The 23,073-nt window shown below is 38.1% G+C and overlaps 1 protein-coding gene across 4 annotated transcripts in view; it reads right to left on the bottom strand.

The window, feature by feature from the left end:
• clstn1 (calsyntenin 1) overlaps window positions 1–23,073 on the bottom strand; it is a 34,581-nt gene that overhangs the window by 6,270 nt on the left and 5,238 nt on the right. The window contains exons 2-14 of one of the 4 annotated variants that reach the window (XM_077717132.1): window positions 13,698–13,820; window positions 10,000–10,029; window positions 8,495–8,690; window positions 7,390–7,598; window positions 6,487–6,636; window positions 6,120–6,305; window positions 5,791–6,039; window positions 4,348–4,469; window positions 4,102–4,264; window positions 3,893–3,943; window positions 2,219–2,376; window positions 1,972–2,120; window positions 650–894 (exon numbers count right to left, since the gene is read on the bottom strand). In XM_077717132.1, the coding sequence (XP_077573258.1) occupies window positions 650–894; window positions 1,972–2,120; window positions 2,219–2,376; window positions 3,893–3,943; window positions 4,102–4,264; window positions 4,348–4,469; window positions 5,791–6,039; window positions 6,120–6,305; window positions 6,487–6,636; window positions 7,390–7,598; window positions 8,495–8,690; window positions 10,000–10,029; window positions 13,698–13,820 (2,031 nt within the window). The remainder of the gene's footprint in view (window positions 1–649; window positions 895–1,971; window positions 2,121–2,218; window positions 2,377–3,892; window positions 3,944–4,101; window positions 4,265–4,347; window positions 4,470–5,790; window positions 6,040–6,119; window positions 6,306–6,486; window positions 6,637–7,389; window positions 7,599–8,494; window positions 8,691–9,999; window positions 10,030–13,697; window positions 13,821–23,073) is intronic. The other 3 variants (XM_077717148.1, XM_077717139.1, XM_077717156.1) reach the window with 3 other exon arrangements.

The raw sequence follows: 23,073 nt of genomic DNA, 5'->3' as shown, positions 1-23,073 counted from the left end.
TAAAATATGTTGTTTCAATGTAATATTTGTATTTTTTTTCCCAAAAAAATCCGCCAAGCTCTGAGTCCGCGATAGCTGAACCGCGAAGTAGCGGGGGAACACTGTATTCAAAGACCTACTTAAGTTAAAGCTAATGTACCCATTTTACTAAGTGATTTAACTTATCTTCCGTTTCGTAAAATGCTTCAATTTTTCAGTTATTTTGAAGGAAGCGGTTGAACGACACAAAAGATTGGCAGCGAGGAACGAAATAAAACCACAAATGATTGTTGCTTTAGAAATTGTCCTCATTTCTCCAGCACATAAAATGCAAAAGTTTTTGTTTTGACATCTCTGCGGAGCTTTTGTCTTCTGATCTCAGCTTCCGTCCAAAAAGCAAACAGATGGTGAGGCTCCATTTGCCCCTCCTATGAAGAAGTAAACAACTTATCTGTCACTCAGTCAGTCCAATCCCCTTGGCTACAAGGCATAATCCTTCCAACCCGCTGTGATTGTAGCAGTCTCTTAGCAGTATATTGACTCATATTTTACAGTTTTGTGTCTCTTCGGTTATCACACAAATTAAGTTGGAAAATTTAAAAAAATCCCAATAGGGAGCGTAGTTTATTAAAAACAAGTCATGTTGAATTTCAGCGTATATTTCACTTACCAGTGGGGTCATCATCCACATGCTCCGTGGCTTCTGACTCAGCATCGACCTCCACCTCACGTGTGATGGTGCTAACGATGCGTAGCTCAGGAAACAGTGTCACACCTTCTTGACCCTCAAATTCAGCTGCGCTACGAGCAAAGTGATCAATGCCGCTCAGGCTAATCTTGGGTTCCTCAGGCTGCAGTACCATCACATAACCCTCAGTGTCTGACATTGTCACGCAGGAGTCATCGTTGAAGCATCTGGATTGATATAATAGGATACGTTTTGTTATGAATATGAATACAATTTATAGTTTTGGGAGACGAGCCAAAACCATTGATACTTGGAATCTAGAAGTTTAGCTTGGTATATTTTTTAGGGATTGGATTAGATTGTATAACTTTATTCATTCCGTATTAGGAAAATTTTGTTACCACAGTAGCATAAGGCGAGGATGCAAGAAAGGCATTTTAGACATAAATAGATAGGTAATAAGTAAGTTAATAAATAAATACATGAATAAATATATAAATAAATAAGTGTGTTGCTGAAAATATATATATATATATATATATATATATATATATATATATATATATATATATATATATATATATATATATATATATATATATATATATATATATATATATATATATATATATATATATATACATATATATATATATACATACATACATACATACATACACGTATACATAAAAGCACATATATACATACCCATACATATATATAAGCACATATATACCCATATATATATATATAGGCACATATATACACACCCATACATATATAAGCACAAATATATGTACACATACAAGTACATATATACATACACATACATATATAAGCACATATACATACATATATAAGCACATATATACATAAACATGCATGTATATAAGCACATATACATACATATATATATATAAGCATATATATACATACACACATCTATACAAGCACATATACATACATATATAAGCACATATATACATACACATACATATATAAGCACATATATACATACACATACATATATAAGCACATATATACATACACATACATATATAAGCACATATATACATACACATACATATATAAGCACATATATACATACACATACATATATAAGCACATATATACATACACATACATATATATAAGCACATATATGCATGCATGCATGCATACAGTTGGTCCTAACACAGCCATTTTTTGTTAAGGAGCCTGACAGCACAAATTTTCATTTTAGAAAAAAATCAGCAACTCTATAAATTTGGTTGAGGCCGTTTTGAATGATGGGTTCTGCTTACTTGACAGCCGTGGTGATGCGAAGGTGCCTAATGCCAGGTGTGGGGAACTGGCGGGAGTTCAAGTAGGATATGTGTTGCATGACCTTGTCAAAGGCATCAATGTCATCTCCCTCGACTGTTAGAGAGGACTGATTGGGGTTAAACTCCACCTGCGACAATAGTAAGGAAAGAAATGTCAAATTGATACTTTAAGGCACAATAATAGATAAAATGAGGGTGATTGTGTGGTTGGATTTGCCCTCCTAACCTTGACAGTAGAGGCAACTTCTTCAGGCAGCTGCACATCCAGACCCTCCTTGCATGTGTACAAACAGTCAATAACCTTCTTGTTTTCCAGCTTGCCAGAGCGAATCATCAGCCCGGCAAGGTTTCCACGGAAAAACTGGGCCATGCGTGCATTTCCGCCTGAGTTTGTCACCAATTGAGATGAGAAGATAAAACATATTGAAAAATGAAGTGCCAGAAAAAGTTATACATTTTTCATCTTTTCAGTGCATGCACATTCAGGGGTACAAAGGCAGTCTTAAACTCATGCAAGTTAGTGTGCGTGCCCAGTTGAGGCTTATTCAGACGGCAAAACAATGGGTTGTTTTACAGATACAATATACAGCACATACTCGATTCTCTACATGCAATGTCAATGGTAAACAGTACTTGCTGCAGAACAGAATGAACTTAAAGACGACAAGATCAAAACGTTAAACAATGAAATAGAAGAACGAACTTGAGGAACCGGTATACTTTAATCAAATTTCTGTGAGAGAAGGACTGCGGAAGTATGTCTATCCATTGCCTTTATGTATGCCAGTTTCACCTTTGCTCTGATATCACTTATGACGTCTGGTGCTCGGACATTTGGTCGCCGGTCTTTTGGTCCATTTTGGTTGCCAGTCAAGAGAGTTTACTGTTGAAACCAGCTCTCACAATTATATTCATGAGATAGTTTAATATCTAAGAGAGAGTGTTTAATATCCAAAAAAGAGTTTAATATCCAAGTACTGTTTAATATCTGAGTACTGTTTAATATCTAAGTACTGTTTAATATCTAAGTACTGTTTAATATCTAAGTACTGTTTAATATCTAAGTACTGTTTAATATCTAAGTACTGTTTAATATCTAAGTACTGTTTAATATCTAAGTACTGTTTAATATCTAAGTACTGTTTAATATCTAAGTACTGTTTAATATCTAAGTACTGTTTAATATCTAAGTACTGTTTAATATCTAAGTACTGTTTAATATCTAAGTACTGTTTAATATCTAAGTACTGTTTAATATCTAAGTACTGTTTAATATCTAAGTACTGTTTAATATCTAAGTACTGTTTAATATCTAAGTACTGTTTAATATCTAAGTACTGTTTAATATCTAAGTACTGTTTAATATCTAAGTACTGTTTAATATCTAAGTACTGTTTAATATCTAAGTACTATTGAAAACAGATATTTAGAAATTAAAATCTCTCATGAATATAATTTTGAGAGCTGGTTTCAACAGTACTAAGATATTAAATTCTATCTCTTAGATATTAAACTCTCCGGCGACCAAAAGACCGGCGACCAAAAGATCGGCGACCAAAAGACCGGCGACCAAAAGACCGGCAACCAAACGTCCGGTCACGGGGATATCCAAGTCAGGCTATGAAAAAAAAGCCTGCTCGGAGATCTGCGTTTGTGCTTATCCCTGATCAGTTTATCTTGTGTGTACGGTTTAGTGGATGAGGATGATGCAAACATGACACTGAAGGAGCAATAAAGCACATTATAACCATCATGCTTCAAACGAAATATGGAAATAAACATGTCTGCCTCTAGAATGGAAAATAATCATTCTAGTCGCACTGGCATGAGGATGCAGTTAACGTATGAAGACATGGAAGACATATAGAAGTAACTGAAAAAGGGAAAGTTTTTGGGCAACCTGAGGAAGACTCAGAGACTGTCTCAGTATCATTTTCATGTCCAGAGTTGTCTGTAAAGGACAGGAACAAGTAAGTTGGGAAAGACAGAGGAAAGGTTGAGGATCTCTACAGGGATTCAGAGTAGACACTGAAGGATACGCTGCAAGAGTGGAGGATCTTTGACCCTACAGACTAAATATCATTACATTTCATATTTCACATGTCATACCTTGCCAGCAAGCACCAACTGTGAGCTGAGTCTCAATCCTGGAACCATGCAGAGGGTAGTCTTCTGTGACCAGAAAAGGTTCAAAGCTAGTTCCGTCCACAAAGAGCATCACAGTGGGGAAGTCCACATTCACCACATAGTGATGCCATTCTTTGTCACACACCTACAGAGAAGACATACAAAGTGCATTGATTATATTTGAAAAAGGAGAAAGTTTAAAGTCAAGTTGCAGAGAATAGCTCTCACTTGGTCGAGTTTCCAGTGGAACTCAGCTGGTTTGTAGTTCTCTGCCTCTGAAGGATCTTGACGGAGAAGAAGGATCAGCCTGCAGTTGTGCACGTAGAGTGAATAATGGTGCCTATTCATGTCTGTAGGGGGGGGAGAAAGGGTAAAGATATTGGAGCAAATGTGAAACATATTTAGAAGAAACCTCAATACTACTTTTTTTTTTATTTGTAGCTCTATTTTTACCAATATTCGCCATGAAAAACAAAGCTTTAAGAACTCTTCATGAGACAGCAATATACTGTGCAAGATACATTTTGACTACCCAACAAAACAAAATCAGTGGCATTCATACTAATACTTTTTAATTTAGTGGCACTTCTGAGTCTTTGAAAGGCCCAATACAACAATGAAATACCTTTGGGGTAATTAATTTATTCACAAGTAGATTTTTTAACTGAACTCACCAAATATATCTTTGGCCGGATGATAAAATACACAGCAATGATTTTATGTGCCAACTCTAACTAACTGGTCCATGAGTATTGGCAATAACTTTCTACTTGGCACTTGAATCTTGTATTAGTAATTAGTTACTTTACCATCAGCAGATAATTAATTATACAAGAACAAGAACTTTAAAAATTATTATTTGTTGAGTGGTCCTGGGGTCCATCTGGTTACTTGATAACAGGCTGTACAGATACTTCCTATCAAGCTATGAACCCTATACAAATTGCTGAGATATTTCATAATCAGTAGTATCCAGTGTGAACTTTTAAATTTAAAATAATGATGAAGTTGGATAAGTACCTTATTTTCACGACTATAGGGCACACCGCATTATAAGGCGCACCCTCAATGAATGACATTTTTTTCCATATATAAGGCACACTGTATTATAAGATGCACTGTATTATAAGGCGCACTGTATTATAAGGCACACTGGATTATAAAGCGCACTGGATTATAAGGCACACTGTCTATTTTGGACTTTAAGTGCGCCTTATAGTCGTGAAAATATGGTAATTACTTTTGACTTCCAGGTATGAAGCACTCACTACACAGTCACCTCTAGAGCCAGCCATTGTTGATGTTTTGGATTTTTTTGCATAAAATCTTGCAGTGGCGGAGGAGCTATATGATGGAAGATTTTGTAAACTAAGATGGCATCTGCATATTTAAACATATTGTTTCAGTTCAGGCGTTTGTGTTTTTTTAATATCCAACAGCAGTGGTTTTTCGTTTTTGGTTTTCTGTTTTTTCCATATATGAAGCACACTGGATTATAAGGCGCACTGTCTATTTTAAAGAAAATTTAAGACTTTTAAGTGCGCCTTATAGTCGTGAAAATACGGTTAGCAAGATCTGGACAGGGGTGAAAAAGAAAGCCAGCCAACTCAGTGCCAAAACATTGAGCATGAGGCTAGGTAAGGATTTTCTCCATTCATAAGCAACAATTACCTGTCTTGTCAGAGTTGCAGAGGATAGTCTCCTTCTCTTGAGCACCAGGTCCATGTCTCATCCACACAGAGATGGTGAATGGCTCCTTCAGGTTGGTCTTCACCAACCCACCAGGAATCTTTACAGCCTGGGTGCCGTTAAACTCAAACACCTGGTCGCTGTCGTGGCCATTATCGGTGGGAAGTCCAACTGTCCAGTTGGCAGAGCTGCTGGGTGCTGGCAGTAGCTCCACCGTTCCCGAGCTGGCTCCTATTTATTTATTTTTCTTCAATTAGTCCCAAAAAAATCATGACACTGCATTCTAACTGATCCGGAAATATGATCCTTACCACATAGCTTGTGTAGAGACTTCTCAGAGTAGGTGTCACGGTCACAACCCTTTCCAATATGGTTGGTTTCTAGTTCAATTGTAGCTTTAATGGACATGATTGGCTCGTCACAGGTCTCCAGGTGCATGCTGGGGAAAAGAGCCAGGCTGCCTGTACCAGGTTCATATTCAATCCTTTTATTGAAGCCTGAGAGGAAGAAATTGGGAAGGTGTGTTAAAGGTGTCCTTCAACAGGGCAATGATAAGGTGTGGTAGTCGATACTGGGCTTGTCAATGCAATTATGCTAAAAGAAGCACTTCCCTGCAGGGCATACAAAGATGAACTTTTCAGACTGTGGCGGGGCTATCAAGTCAATGAATGTGCTTACCTTGCCAACTGGGTTTGCAAGTCGGCTTGACACTGATCTTGACCAGAACGTCCTCAGAGGCGCGGTTCTTTCCACAGTCATATGCGGTGACAGTCAGCTTATACATGTGCTCTTTGCCGTAGTTTAATTTCTCTGTGTTCTTGATGTAGCCTGATTGAAAGAACAGAAGTTTGTGCGCCAGTTATTATTTGTTTCATATCAAGGCTGCAGAGTTAAAATGACACATTTTTCATGTAAAACGTGCTGTAAAACACAAAAAACATAAGAGTGGACAGAGCTACTGCCACTGGCTGCCGCGTAAATGGCACCATCATGGGGAAAGGGGTGAAAAAAAAATTGGATTTTATTTACTGCGCGCCATATGATTGCTGCTGCGCAGAGAAGACGAGAGTAGTGCGCAATTGCGCACAGCTCAGAGCAGTGGTCTCAAACCGGTCCTCAAAGGGCCGCAGTGGGTGCAGGTTTTCATTCCAACTCAACAAGGATACCTTTTGCAAGTGCAATCAGTTAATTAGAGTCAGCTGCTACTGATTTTAAAGACACCTGATTGGTTAAAATGTCGCCACTGGATCGGTTGGAACAAAAACCAGGACCCACTGCGGCCCTATGGGGAACCGGTTTGATACCATCATGTTTAAACATGTGCTTTGCAGCACCTGACATGAAGATAAGTCTGACCAGACCCAAAAATTCAACAATAAATGACATTGCCAAACAATGGTCCAGCCTTAATAGCAGACAAGCTTAGGTTACATTTCCCTATCATAGCTACAAGATGAAATACATTCCAAATGACCTTTTGAGCAGGTCCAATTGATTCCAGGAATCAATGGACTGAGCGTGATGCAAATTGTGTTTCTTATCATACCAGGAAGCTTGAAGTTCACTGACAGCAGTCCTTACCATCTTTGTCAATGGTGAAGGGCACATCCGGAGTGACAATCTCATAGTTGCAGATTTGACTGAACTGGAAAGAGCAGTCTGCATCCACAGCCTCCACTTTCAAGATGCTGTCATATTTCTTTCCCTCGATGACAGTAGCCTTGTAGGACTTGTCTTTGAACACTGGTGAATACTCATTAAGGTCGTTCACCTGGATGTGGACAGTGGCCCTGATAGAGAAAAACTCGAGTTAATACGATTTAGAACCGGCATAAATGTTACATTGGTTCGGCTGACTCAACAAAAGGTACGGTAAAATGTTTAAGGGTCCAGTCTTCTTGATAGGGAGTTAGCGAAGCAACTCAAAGCCGTTTTTGGCGGTGCTTGGATGTTTGGTCGCCGGTCTTTTGGTCGCCGGTCTTTTGGTCGCCGGTCTTTTGGTCGCCGGTCTTTTGGTCGCCGGTCTTTTGGTCGCCGGTCTTTTGGTCGCCGGTCTTTTGGTCGCCGGTCTTTTGGCCGCCGGTCTTTTGGCCGCCGGTCTTTTGGTCGTCGGTCTTTTGGTCGCCGGTCTTTTGGTCGCCGGTCTTTTGGCCGCCGGTCTTTTGGCCGCCGGTCTTTTGGCCGCCGGTCTTTTGGCCGCTGGTCTTTGGGTCGCCAGTCTTTTGGTCGTCAGTCTTTTGGTCGCCGGTCTTTTGTTCCCTTTTGGTCCCCGGTCTTTTGTTCCCTTTTGGTCCCCGGTCTTTTGTTCCCTTTTGGTCCCCGGTCTTTTGTTCCCTTTTGGTCCCCGGTCTTTTGGTCGTCAGTCTTTTGGTCGCCGGTCTTTTGTTCCCTTTTGGTCCCCGGTCTTTTGGTCGCCGGTCAAATGGTGACAGAGAGTTTACTGTTGAAGCCAGCTCTCAAAATGATATCCATGAGAGAGAGTTTAATATCTAAGAGAGAGAGTTTAATATCTAAGTGCTGTTTAATATCTAAGTATTGTTGAATATCTAAGTACATTTGACCGGCGACCAAAAGACTGGCGACCAAAATGGACCAAAAGACCAGCGACCAAACGTCCAGTCACGGTTTTTGGCGGGGTTTTTGACTGGAAATTTACCGCAACACACCTGACCATCTTCTAACTCACTTGTGTGACTTTTTCATGTTGGCACCATCAGGTCCCTCTCCACAGTCGTATGCTTGGATGGTAAAGGTATGGTCCTTCTGGAGCTCACAGTCTAACTTTTCCTTTGCCCTGATGATCCCCTCACCACTGGATTTGTCCAGGACCACAGCTTCGAAAGGGACATTTTGTCCGTGGATTCTAAAGCCGCAGATCTCACCTGAACAAAAAAGGAAGATTGCTGTATGGTGTATTTTGTTTAAAAACTAAAATATTCGCTACAAAATTCAAATTATTGCCAAAAAAATAAAATAAAATAACCAGCCATAGGTTTCAGGAGCCAGGGAGTTAAAAATTTGTGATGGGTGGGGTCAGTGAAGGAATTCTTGTAGAATTGGGTGAGCAATTTGGGGGGATTTGGGAGAGGATATGTGACATTCAATACTATACATAATAAAGGCATGTTTTGCCAAGCCAATTCAAATTTTCGGCATTCAATCATGCAGGCAGAAACCAAAATTATGTGGACAGGCATTCCACATAAGTGTAACAGAATAAATAGAATAGAAAGACAAAGCCAAACCCTAAAATAAAAACATTAGAGAGCAGTATAAGTGGTGATCATTTCAGTCCGTAATAAATAAAGCTATTTGTGAGGGAAAATGTGCAGAACATAACTCAAGGAAAAAAAAACAGTATTAACTCATAAATATAAAATTAGTCAACTCATAAACCCAATAAAAAAAATGTCACCACATTAACTGATGCCCTTTTATACACTGTAAAAATTAAAAATGGGCATCGAATATGCACAATGATAGTTCTTTAAACCAAAAAATACTGGATTAGAACTGGTATTAGAAATATCAACTTGCTTGACATCCATATCAAATGACAACTGCAGCCATGCTAATGGGGTAAAAAGTACTAGTGGTGGAGGATTTTAAATAAAAAACCCACTTAGGCAAAGATGAAACAAAAAGCAGAGAGTTTGCATTGGTTAACAATCTCACCAGCTTCCATTGGAACAGTTAAAGAACTACACATGAAAATGTCATCATAATCATTTAATAAAAGGCACAAAAAACACATTATGCCTGAAATAATAGCCATAATATTAGATTTTGTCAAAAAAATCAATTGTTTCAATAAATTGAGTAAAGTGATTTTGCTTTAATAGTCAATTTGTTTTTTTTTCTTCTTTTTTAGGTGTAAAAAGCCCAAAAATGGCTGTCCTATTTCTTGGTGATAGCTGAAAAACTGTTAGAGTCTGCAAACTGCAATGGATGCCTCATGCACTGATATTTCTAATTTAATAAGCCACTAATCAATATTGTTCATCCAGTTATCAAAGCGTCAAATTAATCTGAAATGAAAAGAGGGGAAAAGTATATAAAAGTCAAGAAAACTAAATGGATAGATTATAAAGCATGGCAAGTGTTTCTGTGAGTGTGCGGATGCCATTTTGTGTTAGTGGGGTTAATAATAACAATAAAAGCACAAAGCAGAAAGAAAGAGCCCAAGATCACCTTCTTTAGTGAGGGTCACCTCAAAACTTTCTACAGGGAGGGGAGAGAAGATAAACCGAGAGGTCAGTTAAAGAAGGGTTAAAAATTCAGAGAATAAAGAAGACAGGAAGGAATTGAAGTGGAGCTCGATTTCAAGTTTCATGATGGAGGATTAAATATTAGACATAGTGATTCTTCAGATATGGAATCATAACCAAACAGACATATTGCCTGTAATAACCATGGCTACATCTGTTAAAGCCCAATCCATCTTGACATAATTTTGCGGTGATTTTGCCGAGTTTGGGCATTTTAAGCATTTATTTATTTAATCACTACAACAGTTTGGGTGGGGTAAGCGTCAAATTAGCGGTTGTCCAAGAAAAGTTGTTCAATCTGAGTTTTGGGCAACTCCAATGACCAGCTACAATTCAGGGGTCTGGAACCTTTTTGAATGAGAGAGAGCCATAAACAAATCCTATTTTCATATGTTATTCCTTACGAGCCATACTCACAATTTAAAAGTCAAAATGTATGAAATTTTGCAGTCATTTTATCGCTTTTAAAGTACAAAAAGTCTCTGAATTCCTTTGACAAAATTGTTACGCTGTTGCTAATAGATGAGTTCAATGTACAGTGTTCCCTCGCTTATCGCGGTTAATGGGGACCGGGACCACCCGCGATAAGTGCATTTCCGCAAAGTAGGGATTCCCCTTCCAAAATGCTTCATTTGAATTTAATTCTAAATTGTTTTTTTTTAAATTATTATTATTATTATTTTACCCCCCTGTATACAGTACACCATATAGAATACGGGTAGAGAGAGTGAAATTCATGTTATAACAAAAAAAACTGTAAAATATGTTGTTTCAATGTAATATTTGTATTTTTTTTCCCCAAAAAATCTGCGAAGCTCTGCGTCCGCGTTAACTGAGGCGCGAAGTAGCGGGGGAACACTGTATAACAATGAAATCAATGACACAGTTCCGACGTGACGTTCCTATTGGTGCGTTCGGGACTCTGCTCTCTCACCAATGGTTTCCATATTTTAGCTAAGAGCCATATGTGGCTCCCGAGCCATAGGTTCCCTACCCCTGAGCTAGATGCTTACAGAATGACTGCGTCAATTGCCATAAAATACTGCTAACATTCCGGAAAAATACTTTAACCTGAAATATGCAAAACGAACATGTTAAAACTCTGTCCCCATCCTGTTGTTGTAAATAATCACCTGGGAGTGCAGCTAATTATCCAGTCTGCACATGCCTACTATTATATTATTAGATCTAAGTATTTAGTCGCATATCAGCCGGCTGAACCTATAAGTCACACCCTTAAAATTGCCTTAAATTTGTTGAATTTTACAATTTCTCACGTATAAGCCACCCCATTATTCCCAATTTTCACCTCCATATATATTCATGGTTTTAATAGGGAGTACAAATATGTTATTTTGTAGGGAAAATCTTAATTAAAAGTTAACAAAAGTGGTATTTCTGAGATACTGTATAAATTAAAGGCACATTATTAGGGTCAATATCATAAGAAAGGTAATATGTCTGTCTTTGTAAATGCAAAATCTCAAATTATTCAATTTGAGAAAATAAATAAGTTTATCTTAATGAGAACTTGATGCTTTCCAAAAACAGAAATTAAAATTATTGCATATCATGTTAAAATTATTGCATATAATGTCAAAATATCTAAATTCTTTCGATGGTTCATATTACTGCAATAGTTGTCTATTTTGAACAAGAAATAAAACGAGAAAAAAAATCAAAGTGGAATGTTGTTTTATTTCAAAATCAAGGCTACTCGCGTCTGACTAGTCAGAGCACGTTTAACTAACTAGGTGAAAGGAACAGGTGAGTTTTTTTCACGTTTTTTTTTCCTTTAATTTCATTCACAGACGTCAAAAGAAATTTTGTTTATCATTTTATCTGTTTAACTCTTCTCTAATTTGAAATAAATTACCGTATTGGCGGTCATGGCGTTTTAGTGTAATGGTGTTTTGCACCTTGCATGTCGTCTTTTTATGCGCATATAAGCCGTAGCCTCGATTCAGTCATCTTCTTATATCCGACCAATGCGGCTTATATGCGAGTAAATGCGGTATCTTCAACCTAAATTGCCATGCAGATATGAAACAAGCTCTCATAGCATTTCATCCAAATTTAATGTTGTACTGATTTGAGAGGATAGTCAATGGGCTGGCTTATATAGCCTGCACTGTAACTGACTGACTGATGAGAAGGCGGCTGGCACGACATGGCCAGTCATCCCTGCTGCCACGTGAAGCCAAGCTGACAGCTTTGTCCAAAAGGGAGATGCAGCACATGGATATGCTGGGAGGCCCAGCTGGGTGGTGTGCAGTAGGCATTAGGTTTGCGAGGTATAAGAGATATACACAAATTTAAAACAGTCAATACATAAATGTTTTTGGAATGTAAATACTAAAGCCTAAAACAAAAGATATATATTTGCTTGTAATTTTGTACTTTTCGGTAGTTTTGTGGTATGGAGCTGTTGGCTCACGGCCAGGTTACAACAACAGACCAAAAGCATCATGCTACCACCGACAATCAGGAGAATAAGAACATTTACAGGACTTTAAATTCTAAAATAGCTCCAGCAGCTTCAGTGTTAATTTTGATGATTTTACATCACATGCTATGTATATACAGTGTTCCCTCGCTACTTTGCACTTCAGCTATCGCGGACTCAGAGCTTCGCAGATTTTTTTCAGGGAAAAAATAAATAAATAATTTAAAGATATTAAATTAAAATTATAAATTACATCATTTTACAAGAGGTGGAAACAAAATATTCAATAAGAGTTAGTAATTGAATCAAAAAAAGGCCAAAGAAATGGTCAATAACATGGTGAGAGTTCAGGAATGGCATTGATGACGTCATGGCTGTTTACAGGCGCATCTTCACCGCCCAAAAAAAACCAATGTTCACTACCCCCAATAACGATGTTTCTTACGTGCAAAAAACTGCAGAAGATCCTCCATCCGGACTACTATGATGTTTTTGCTTGGTGGTGCTTTTGTGTTATACGTTTCTTTAAGCATTTTTGAAGGGGTACGCCTACTTCGCGGAAACGCAGCTATTGCGGGGGGTCCCGGTTCCCATTAACCGCGATAACCGAGGGAACACTGTAAACTGTTCTTCCAAGCAGTTTTTTTTTTAATTTCAGAAATACAGTTCTTATTGGCTGTTTGAAAGACATCATTACAATGATTTGCATTGAAGTCGCATTAGGATGTTTGGCCAGGCACGTGGATGAAAAGTAACTTGCTCGCTGAATCACAAAAGGTAATCTGAGATGAAAATGAGTTGAATTAAGTGGTGCAAGGGCATCGAGTGGGAGGTGAGTAGCAGACAAAAGATCCCCTAACTCATGTGATGTGAAATGGTGGGAAATCATTTCCTAGGCCGTGGTACTTTGAAACCCAAGCCAGAGTCAACTCCAATGTGATTAACTCCCAAACATGAAAGAGTATTTTGATCTTAGTATAGAATAGGTTCGGATTGGTGGATATAGTCGTCAGCTATGTTGCTCAAAGTGAGATCAAACATTTTCAAATCAGTTGGAAAGACCATGGTGTTTTAGTTTTAATTTGTGTATTCATTTTTAATGAACATTCTTGATTTAAAAAAAACCTGTCATCCAGTTTTTAAAACAGCTTCAGAATTAGGACCTGTTTCCTCACCTGCATAGCGTAGAGGCGCATCCTTGTCCAGTGCAATTAAAGGAGGATCCAACAGCACTTTGTCATCATTCTCTGTCACGATACCATGGTATGTCGTCTCGATCCAGGGCTTGTGCTTATTGACTGTGACAACAATAAAACAGGATTAGTGTCTATTAAACTCAAGGAAACATATTTAGTTAAAACAAAAACCTTACTCAGAATTTCTACTGAGCAATAGCGATATATTCAGTTTTTTCTCTGAATCTGTACATGCCTTGAGTGTATTTTCTTTGAACCCTCTAATTTGTTCTGGACTTGCTTATGTTGAAAATTTAGCTACCGTATTTTCACGACTATAAGGCGCACCACATTTAAAGGCGCACCCTCAAGGAATGACACTTTTTTTTCCATATATAAAGCACACTGGATTATAAGGCACCCTGTCTATTTTGGAGAAAATTTGAGTGCACCTTATAGTCGTGAAAATACGGTACTTAGAAATATATTATTATATATTATATTTATATATTGTATCTATGTTCAAAGAAAGCTATTCACGTCATTTACCATTTAGAAGTGGAAACACCTTTTTTTGTTCATTTAAAATATTTTAATACCTTTCAAGAGGGTGGGGGGGGGGGGGGGGGGGGGCTGGAGTATGACATGAAATAAGCACTGTCACCAACAATGTTCCCTCTAATTTTTTGTTGGTCTGGGCAGAAAGACAACCTCCCTGAGCGCACTGAGTACCAGTGTGAGTGACATCATCATTGCTCGCTATGGGCACACCAGTATCTCATTTGCCATAAGCAGGTGCATGTCAATGTTCCCTCTAATTTTTCATGTAAAACATGCTGTAAAACATAAAAAACATAAGAGTGGACAGAGCTACTGCCACTGGCTGTCGCGTAAATGGTGCCATCAAGGAGTAAAAAAAAAGTTGGATTTTATTTACTGCGCGCCATATGATTGCTGCTGCGCAGAGAAGACGAGAGTAGTTCACAATTACGCACAGCTTAGAGCAGTGGTCTCAAACCGGTTCCACATAGGGCCGCATTGGGTCCTGGTTTTGGTTCCAACCGATCCAGTGCTGACATTTTAACCAATCAGGTGTCTTTAAAATAAGTAGCACCTGAATCTAATTAACTGATTGCACTTGCAAAAGGTATCCTTGTTGAGTTGGAATGAAAACCTGCACCCACTGCGGCCCTTTGAGGACCGGTTTGAGACCACTGGCTTAGAGGAAACATTCGTTATTATCCAATCTCAATAGAATAAAGAAATAATTCTCCACATTACCCATCATTGTTTAGACAAGTCTGAAAATATGTGAAGTTCCAGTCACTTTATGGAAAGTTGATTGAACCATTTACGGGAAGCAGCATGTGCAAATCCGTCTAACTATTGTAGCTGGCTACGAAAAAACAATTGCCTCGAGTGGCATATTTAGCTTGACTACAAGAGCATAGACATAGGCCAGCTCACTCACATCAAATGAGGATCCACGCAAGTTGATGTCGCCGCAATGCCACTGATCTGGCATTGTGATTCAAACTCAGTGTGACAGCAGAAAGGAGATATTCTCAGCAAAAGGGAACACTTTCTTTTTCACAGGGAAGTATCCTCTGTTTTTTGACACCTTTGGTTTACATGATGCTATTTTGGTGCTGAAGACTGCAGGCGTTACATAATCTTTGTTACACGCACTACCGATTTTATGAAGCCGCTTTACAGATTCTTGTCATGCATTAAATGACTTTCCGTTTATATTCTTGATTTACAATTGAGAATTTCACGGTGAGATATACTGTTATTAGTGTAGGTTCACTGCGGATCTATTGTAAAGCCACCTGACTCACAGGGGGGTATCTTAAAACAATGATAAAATGCTTCCCACATAAAGGCTGCAACGACTTTGACTACATCATAAAATCCAATGGCTCTTACATACTGAACCTATGTGTGAACCCTTGATCTCACAAGTGGAAGGGGATGCCATACACCAGGGGTGGCCAACCCGCGGCTCGCGAGCCGCATGCGGCTCTTTGCCCGGTTTCATGCGGCTTATACGTCCATATCAAAGTTTGTATTTGTGTTTTATTTGCGTGTGCGCTTCGCTTGAGTTCAATACGGTATTTTCGTCAAATGCGCATGTGCTTGGGATGAAAACACCTCAAAGTTCCCCAGTAGGAGCAAGGTCATTTGAGTAAACGTTTTTAACAGAGTGGGAGAGCTCCCGTGAACCAGAAGCGACAATGAACGGCGTCGCGCACACAAAAAGTATCCCAAAGATCGAGCGTCGGCTGAAAAAGCCACACCTCCTGCGAGGCAGACCAAGGCGAGAGTGCTCAGCCGGGAGCAGCCAATAGGAGAGCGAGGTGTACACCCACGTGGTGGGCGCGCTAGTTAAAAGCCATTCATAATAAATGACAGCTCACAAGGAGCGAATGTTGCGCAAAAATAGGCTCTGATTTTATGACAGAAGTCCCACTAAGTAACATGCATAGTAAAAGAAAAACGCTATTGTAAATTATTATATTTTTGTTTGTGGACTTGGTTGAACTGAGAGTTTGTCTGTGTGAGACAGTGCACACAATGTTCATTGTTGATAATGACTGGCCTGTGCTGTTAGTACTGTAGGAGTCAATTTATGTCATTACTATTCTGGTGTGTGACATTTACAATAAATCTGTGTGATGTGGCTCTTTGCGGTAACACGGTAAAAAATGTGGCTCTTGGTCTCTGACTGGTTGGCCACCCCTGCCATACACTATGCCATCTTCCAGTTAAACATTCAAATTACCCTTAAAATCGAAGTAAAGCTACATGGTAAAATGACAATTTAATGCCAAATCTGATTTCCTGCCAATATTATTGGTTGCAAGAACTGTGGTCCTTCTTAAATAATTTCTATTCATGGTCTGGTCAATGTTTTACCCGAAGAAAACCGATGCAGGCATGGGAAGAACATGCTAACTCCACACAAGAAGGCCAGAACATACCAGGAATTGAAATAATCGGACCAATGAGGGAAACGTGTTGACTACTCTTGCACCATACCGCCAATGAAAGAAATAATTTTAATTGGATTAAACAATAACAATATACAACATATTTTACTGGACCTGCAGTTGCCTGAATAGGCAAGCCAAGGCAGAAATATTTATGTACCGTATTTTCACGACTATAAGGCTCACTTAAAAGTCTTAAATTGTATCCAAAATATACAGTGCGCCTTATAATCCAGTGCGCCTTATAATCCAGTGCGCCTTATAATCCAGTGCGCCTTATATATGGAAAAAACCCGGAAAACCAAAAACGAAAAACCACCAATGTCGGATATTAAAAAAACACAACCGCATGAACTGAAAGAATACTGTTAAATATGCAGATGCCATCTTAGTTTACTAAATCTTCCACCATAAAGCTCCTCCCCCACTGCCAGATTTCATACAAAAAAAATCCAAAACATCAACGATGGCTGGCTCTAGAGGTGACTGTGTAGTGAGTGCTTCATACCTGGAAGTCAAAAGCAATTACCGTATTTTCACGACGATGGGGCACACTTAAAAGTCTTACATTTTCTCCAAAATAGACAGTGCGCCTTATAATACAGTGCACCTTATATATATATATAGAAAAAATGTCATTCATTGAGGGTGCGCCTTATAATGCGGTGCGCCTTATAGTCGTGAAAATACGGTACAAGCCAACTAACCCAATTTGTATTGTATGTTTAGAAGCACAATATTTACATGTAAATTGAAAAAGAGCTACATAAAAGTACACAGTAGAGAAATAAAAGATAGTTCACAAAACAAAAAAACCATAGCAACAAAAGCAATGAGCAGTATATGTTATTTAGAGGTCATGCTTGGTAGTCAAGTCTGTTTTCCAGATTACAATAAATCCTCACAAGGACAAGAATGAGATAAAGCACAACTCAAGACAATGTCTGAAGGAAATCTGGAGGTTAAAAAAATCCTAATCCTGGGAAGAATGAAACAAGCAACTCCCATCTTGTGTCAAATTGGTAAGAAAGAAAGAAATATTTAAATGAATACAGCAAACATTGATTGTGATTGATGCCATATGCTAAGAAGACAAAATGCTCTCAGTGCTAAGAAATAAATCTTCCAGCACGCAGTTCACATTTCTATTAACATACGTTTTATAGAGGGAGGGAGCGCATTAGGGATGAGATTAGATTTAAGTAGAAAGAGGGTTTTACAGACTTGTGTTTGTGAAATAGTGTATTTATCCGACAGGAGATGCATTTTCTTAATTTGCCCTAATAAGAAATTCACATAGTAATCTAATGCATTGTACTTCCATGAGAACGAACATTTTTTTGAATGAATATTTTGTCTGTAAACTAGCCTACATTCACAGTGAAAATCAATTCCATTTTTTTTGCCCAAATTTAGGACTTAGTCAGTTATTTCCATCGCAGAATGAACAGTTGAATAATTCCTATTTGTCCATATCAGTAATTCCTATTTGTCCATATCAGTAATTCCTATTTGTCCATATCAGTAATTCTTATTTGTCCATATCAGTAATTCCTATTTGTCCATATCAGTAATTCCTATTTGTCCATATCAGTAATTCCTATTTGTCCATATCAGTAATTCCTATTTGTCCATATCAGTAATTCCTATTTGTCCATATCAGTAATTCCTATTTGTCCATATCATTAATTCCTATTTGTCCATATCAGTAATTTCTATTTGTCAATATCAGTAATTCCTATTTGTCCAAATCAGTAATTCCTATTTGTCCATATCATTAATTCCTATTTGTCCAGATCAGTAATTCCTATTTGTCCATATCAGTAATTCCTATTTGTCCATATCAGTAATTCCTATTTGTCCATATCAGTCTTTCCTATTTGTCCATATTAGTAATTCCTATTTGTCCACATCAGTAATTCCTATTTGTCCATATCAGTAATTCCTATTTGTCCACATCAGTAATTCCTATTTGTCCATATCAGTAATTCCTATTTGTCCATATCAGTCTTTCCTATTTGTCCATATTAGTAATTCCTATTTGTCCATATCAGTAATTCCTATTTGTCCATATCAGTAATTCCTATTTGTCCACATCAGTAATTCCTATTTGTCCATATCAGTAATTCCTATTTGTCCATATCAGTCATTCCTATTTGTCCATATCAGTAATTCCTGTTTGTCCATCTCAGTAATTCCTATTTGTCCATATCAGTAATTCCTATTTGTCCTTATCAGTAATTCCTATTTGTCCATATCAGTAATTCCTATTTGTCCATATCAGTAATTCCTATTTGTCCAGATCAATAATTCCTATTTGTCCATATCAGTCATTCCTATTTATCAATATCAGTAATTCCTATGTGTCCATATCAGTAATTGCTATTTGTCCATATCTGTAATTCCTATTTGTCCATATCAGTAATTCCTATTTGTCAAGATCAGTAATTCCTATTTTAATTCCTATGTGAGAATAATAACCTCCAATGAGTTTGGTAACGCTGCAACATATCGATGGCACGGTTTATTATCTGATAATCTGAAAAAGAACGTTGTTTTAAAAATAAGAACAACTGCCTGTATAAACTAAAGTCAAGTATGAAAAGTGGTCTATTACTAACGAACCAAAGTGCAAATGAATGTTAGCTTACAACAAGAATCAATGACGGAAAGACAACTGAGACGAGATGCAGAGATTATTGGTGTGATCATTAGATGGAGGACACTGACCATACAAAATGTGCTGTGTCACTGCAGTGCACTGTCCTCTACACCCCCCAGTAAGGACATTACTCATAACCTCCCTCGCCAACACATACAGATAAGTGAAAACCATGTGGAGCAATATAATGTGACGCACATTAAGATTATCAAAAGTTAAGATGCCAAAACAGCACTAGAGTACTGCACCCTGTTTGATTAAAATAAGCAGAAGTTATAAACTTGAACACAGTGTTGACCAAACGGATTACCTGCACAAGTTGGCTTTGTCATGAATGAAAATAGCACTGGAAATAGGACTGTTACATAAGAGTAGCTGTCTATACTTGCCAAATAAGTAAAAATAACAATATAAAACGCAAAGTACGCTTTAAAATCTGCTTTTGTTACAGACATCAGTCAGTCATTAAAGTGATTTTATTTATATATGGCTATTTTATAGAGTGGGTAATGACTGATAATATTGTTTACGTTTACATTGTACTGAGTTCATTGAAGTCTCATTACAACAGTGGTTAAACACTAAATCTGATTTTTTTCTTTTACATTCCTTTATGGAATAAGTCTGAGGTGAGGATGTTCTGCATAAGGTTCATCTTTATTTTCAATAAACTGTGACTTTCTGTAAGATTGTGTTATTCTAAGTTAAATAACTTATGTTATGCATGTCTAATGTATCTTGAAATATTCTGTATGTATAACAAATCATTGAGGAAAAAAAATTAACTATCTTTAGAAACAAACTATTGGTAACAACACAATGTTCCCGACATACAATATGAAAACATAGAAGCACAAGAACAATGTTTTTTAAAATTATTGTTAATCTATTTTTTTAAAGAACGGTGAAAGAGTTTAACTCAATAACCGTGATTAAATACTTCCGGAAAGAGCATTAGAGGCTTAAGGACAGTCCCCCCCCCCCCCCCCCCCCCCCCATCCATCAGGACTCTAAACTTGCGGTAGCACGACACACAATCCCTTCTGTGTAATAACTTCGGGGTGAGGTAATATGAAAAGACGTTGGGCGGAGATCTGCCTCCTACTGGCTGACTGAAGGTAAATGAAAGACAGTGAGAGGTAAGTGATCCACTCGGGGAGTGATGCGGTGTATCCATAACGGCAGAATGCCAAATTACGAGTCCGAAATTACGACTTATTTGGGTCTTTTCCTGAGAAAACGCACCTTATGGAGAAGGACTACCAATTTCGTCAAAACGTGGTAGAGACTCAAAAGGACACATCCAAGTGTCTTTCCAACACTAATAGACCAGCACGTGTAAGGCTACTAAATGCCCCTGACTAATGCCACGGACTAAACCAAATATATCAGTGCCAGACTGCTCACATGCTGCTGGTAACCCAGGAGGGCCTCAGAAATACTTGAACAACTGTGCATATAGAAGCATCATGACTACAGTAGATGATTAAGCTGTCATTATCAGATAATGACTGGCACAGTCTGACAGGATGTTGTGAAATGAAGGCACAGCTAGGAGTGATGTCTGTTTCTCATGGCAACAAGTTCTGCTTTATGACTGGAACTCCATCACCTCTGCCCCTATCGTAAAAATATTGTGATATGTACCATTCTATAATGCATTGCATCCAAATATAATAATAAACAATATCAATGAGAAGGAAAATCCTCTGTACTCATAGATGTACGTCAAAAAGTTCCATTTTTCGAGTAGTACTTCATCATGGCCTATATTAACAGGTGCTAATCCAGAAGTCTATCAGAAAACTACTAGGCGACTGTTCCCACTTATTTAAAGTAAATTAGACAATACAGTGTTCCCTCGCTACTTCGCGCTTCAGCTATCGCGGACTCAGAGCTTCGCAGATTTTTTTCAGGAAAAAATAAAATACAAAATTTAAAGATATTAAGTTAAAAAGATAAATGACATCATTTTACAAGAGGTGGAAACAAAATATTCAATAAGAATGAGTAATTGCATCAAAGAAATGGTCAATAACATGGTGAGAGTTCAGGAATCGCATTGATGGCGTCATGGCTGCTTACAGGCGGATCTTCAACGCCCAAAAAAACAATGTTCACAACTCCCAATAACGATGTTTCTTACGTGCAAAAAAAACTGCAGAAGATCCTCCATTCGGACTACTATGATGTTTTTGCTTGGTGGTGCTTTTGTGCACGTGTTATACGTTTCTTTAAGCATTTTTGAAGGGGCCCGCCTACTTCGCGGATACGCAGCTATTGCACGGGGGATCCCGGTCCCCATTAGACGCGATAAGCGAGGGAACACTGTACCTAGCAACATGACTTTCTCATTGCGCCAGAAAATGTCCAGGTTTTGCCTTTCTTTATGGAAGAGGGCGGGGTATGTCATCTCTTCAATTCCAAAGGTCAGAAAACTGAATTTCCATGTAGTCGGACTTCTTCCATTATCCTCATGTTGTTACCTAGTCAAAAATATTGCATCCTTGCACCAATGAACGTCAATTTTTGAGATATTTTCTGATGTCACAGCGACACTACTCTTGGAAAATAACTTCTTTTTTTTAATTCGTTGAGTCCAACCAACGCGGCAGACAGTCTTTTTGTGCCATGACGCCACTCTGCATTCCATTGTCCTACACCCTCGCTACTTACACAATGAATGGATTCGTCAACGGCACACTGAACATTGATAAGAACAGTGTGAAAACCCCTTTAAAGAGTTGAATTAATTCTGTAAGTTTAAGATGAAAACAATCATCCTACTGTAGAATTTTCAACTGTCATTTGATTATGAAGAAATACGCTTTACCACCTCCCCCAATTCGATTCCAAAAAGTTGTAACTATGGCTACAGAAAAGTGAGATCAATCACATTACCAGGGAAACAGATAAAATATGTTGCTTAACTGTCAAAAAAAGAAAAACCTTTTGAGCGTACCAGTGACTGTGGCCATCTTGTGTCAGGTTAAAGTTGCAAATGAACAGAAAATGGTGTAAAATAGGTGATGGAACACATGTACTATGAAGACCCGAATAATCATATGCCTACGATTATTTTTTCCAACTCAAATTTTCGCATGCCTACGATTCTTATTCAGGTGCCTACGATTATTAATTTTTGCCTCAATTAAGTCCGTGCAGCAGCAACATTGTTCTATGTCATTAACTTTCTACGTGTAAAGCACACGTGCTGTTTTTACTAACGTACTAGTACTAGTAAGAACGTGCAATTGCCACTGGTAGAGTTGCAATATAGTACATAATTACAATGTATTGGTAGGCCTAATATATACGAGGGTTACGTTATACGCAATTCATTGCAGCAATTATTTGCAACTGTAATACAACTTTGCAACACGATTATCCGTCACTAATTATCTCGTGCCTACTAATATTCATTATTTTTGGAATTTTCCACTGCCTACTATTATTCCGGTGCCTACTATTATTCGGGTCTTCATAGTAACTACCCATTATCATGTCTTCATCCTTTGCTCAAGTGGCTCTGATAATTTAAGTGAAAATCTGCCCATGGTCCGAATCAGTGAGCACACTTCTCTATTTGTCCTTCTTGCCTTACAGCTTCCTGAGCTTGTTGATGTGAGCCACCTCCATGACAGAGTGGGAACTGTTCAAGGCAGACTTAAACAGCCTGCGACCTCAAGACCTCAGGGACCTCTGATCTCTACACAGGGGC

This window comes from Stigmatopora nigra, chromosome 1 (genome assembly GCF_051989575.1).
Source record: "Stigmatopora nigra isolate UIUO_SnigA chromosome 1, RoL_Snig_1.1, whole genome shotgun sequence".
Taxonomy (NCBI): Eukaryota; Metazoa; Chordata; class Actinopteri; order Syngnathiformes; family Syngnathidae; genus Stigmatopora; species Stigmatopora nigra.
The sequence above is the reverse complement of the archived record's forward strand: the minus strand, read 5'-3'. Positions and strand labels throughout refer to the sequence as shown.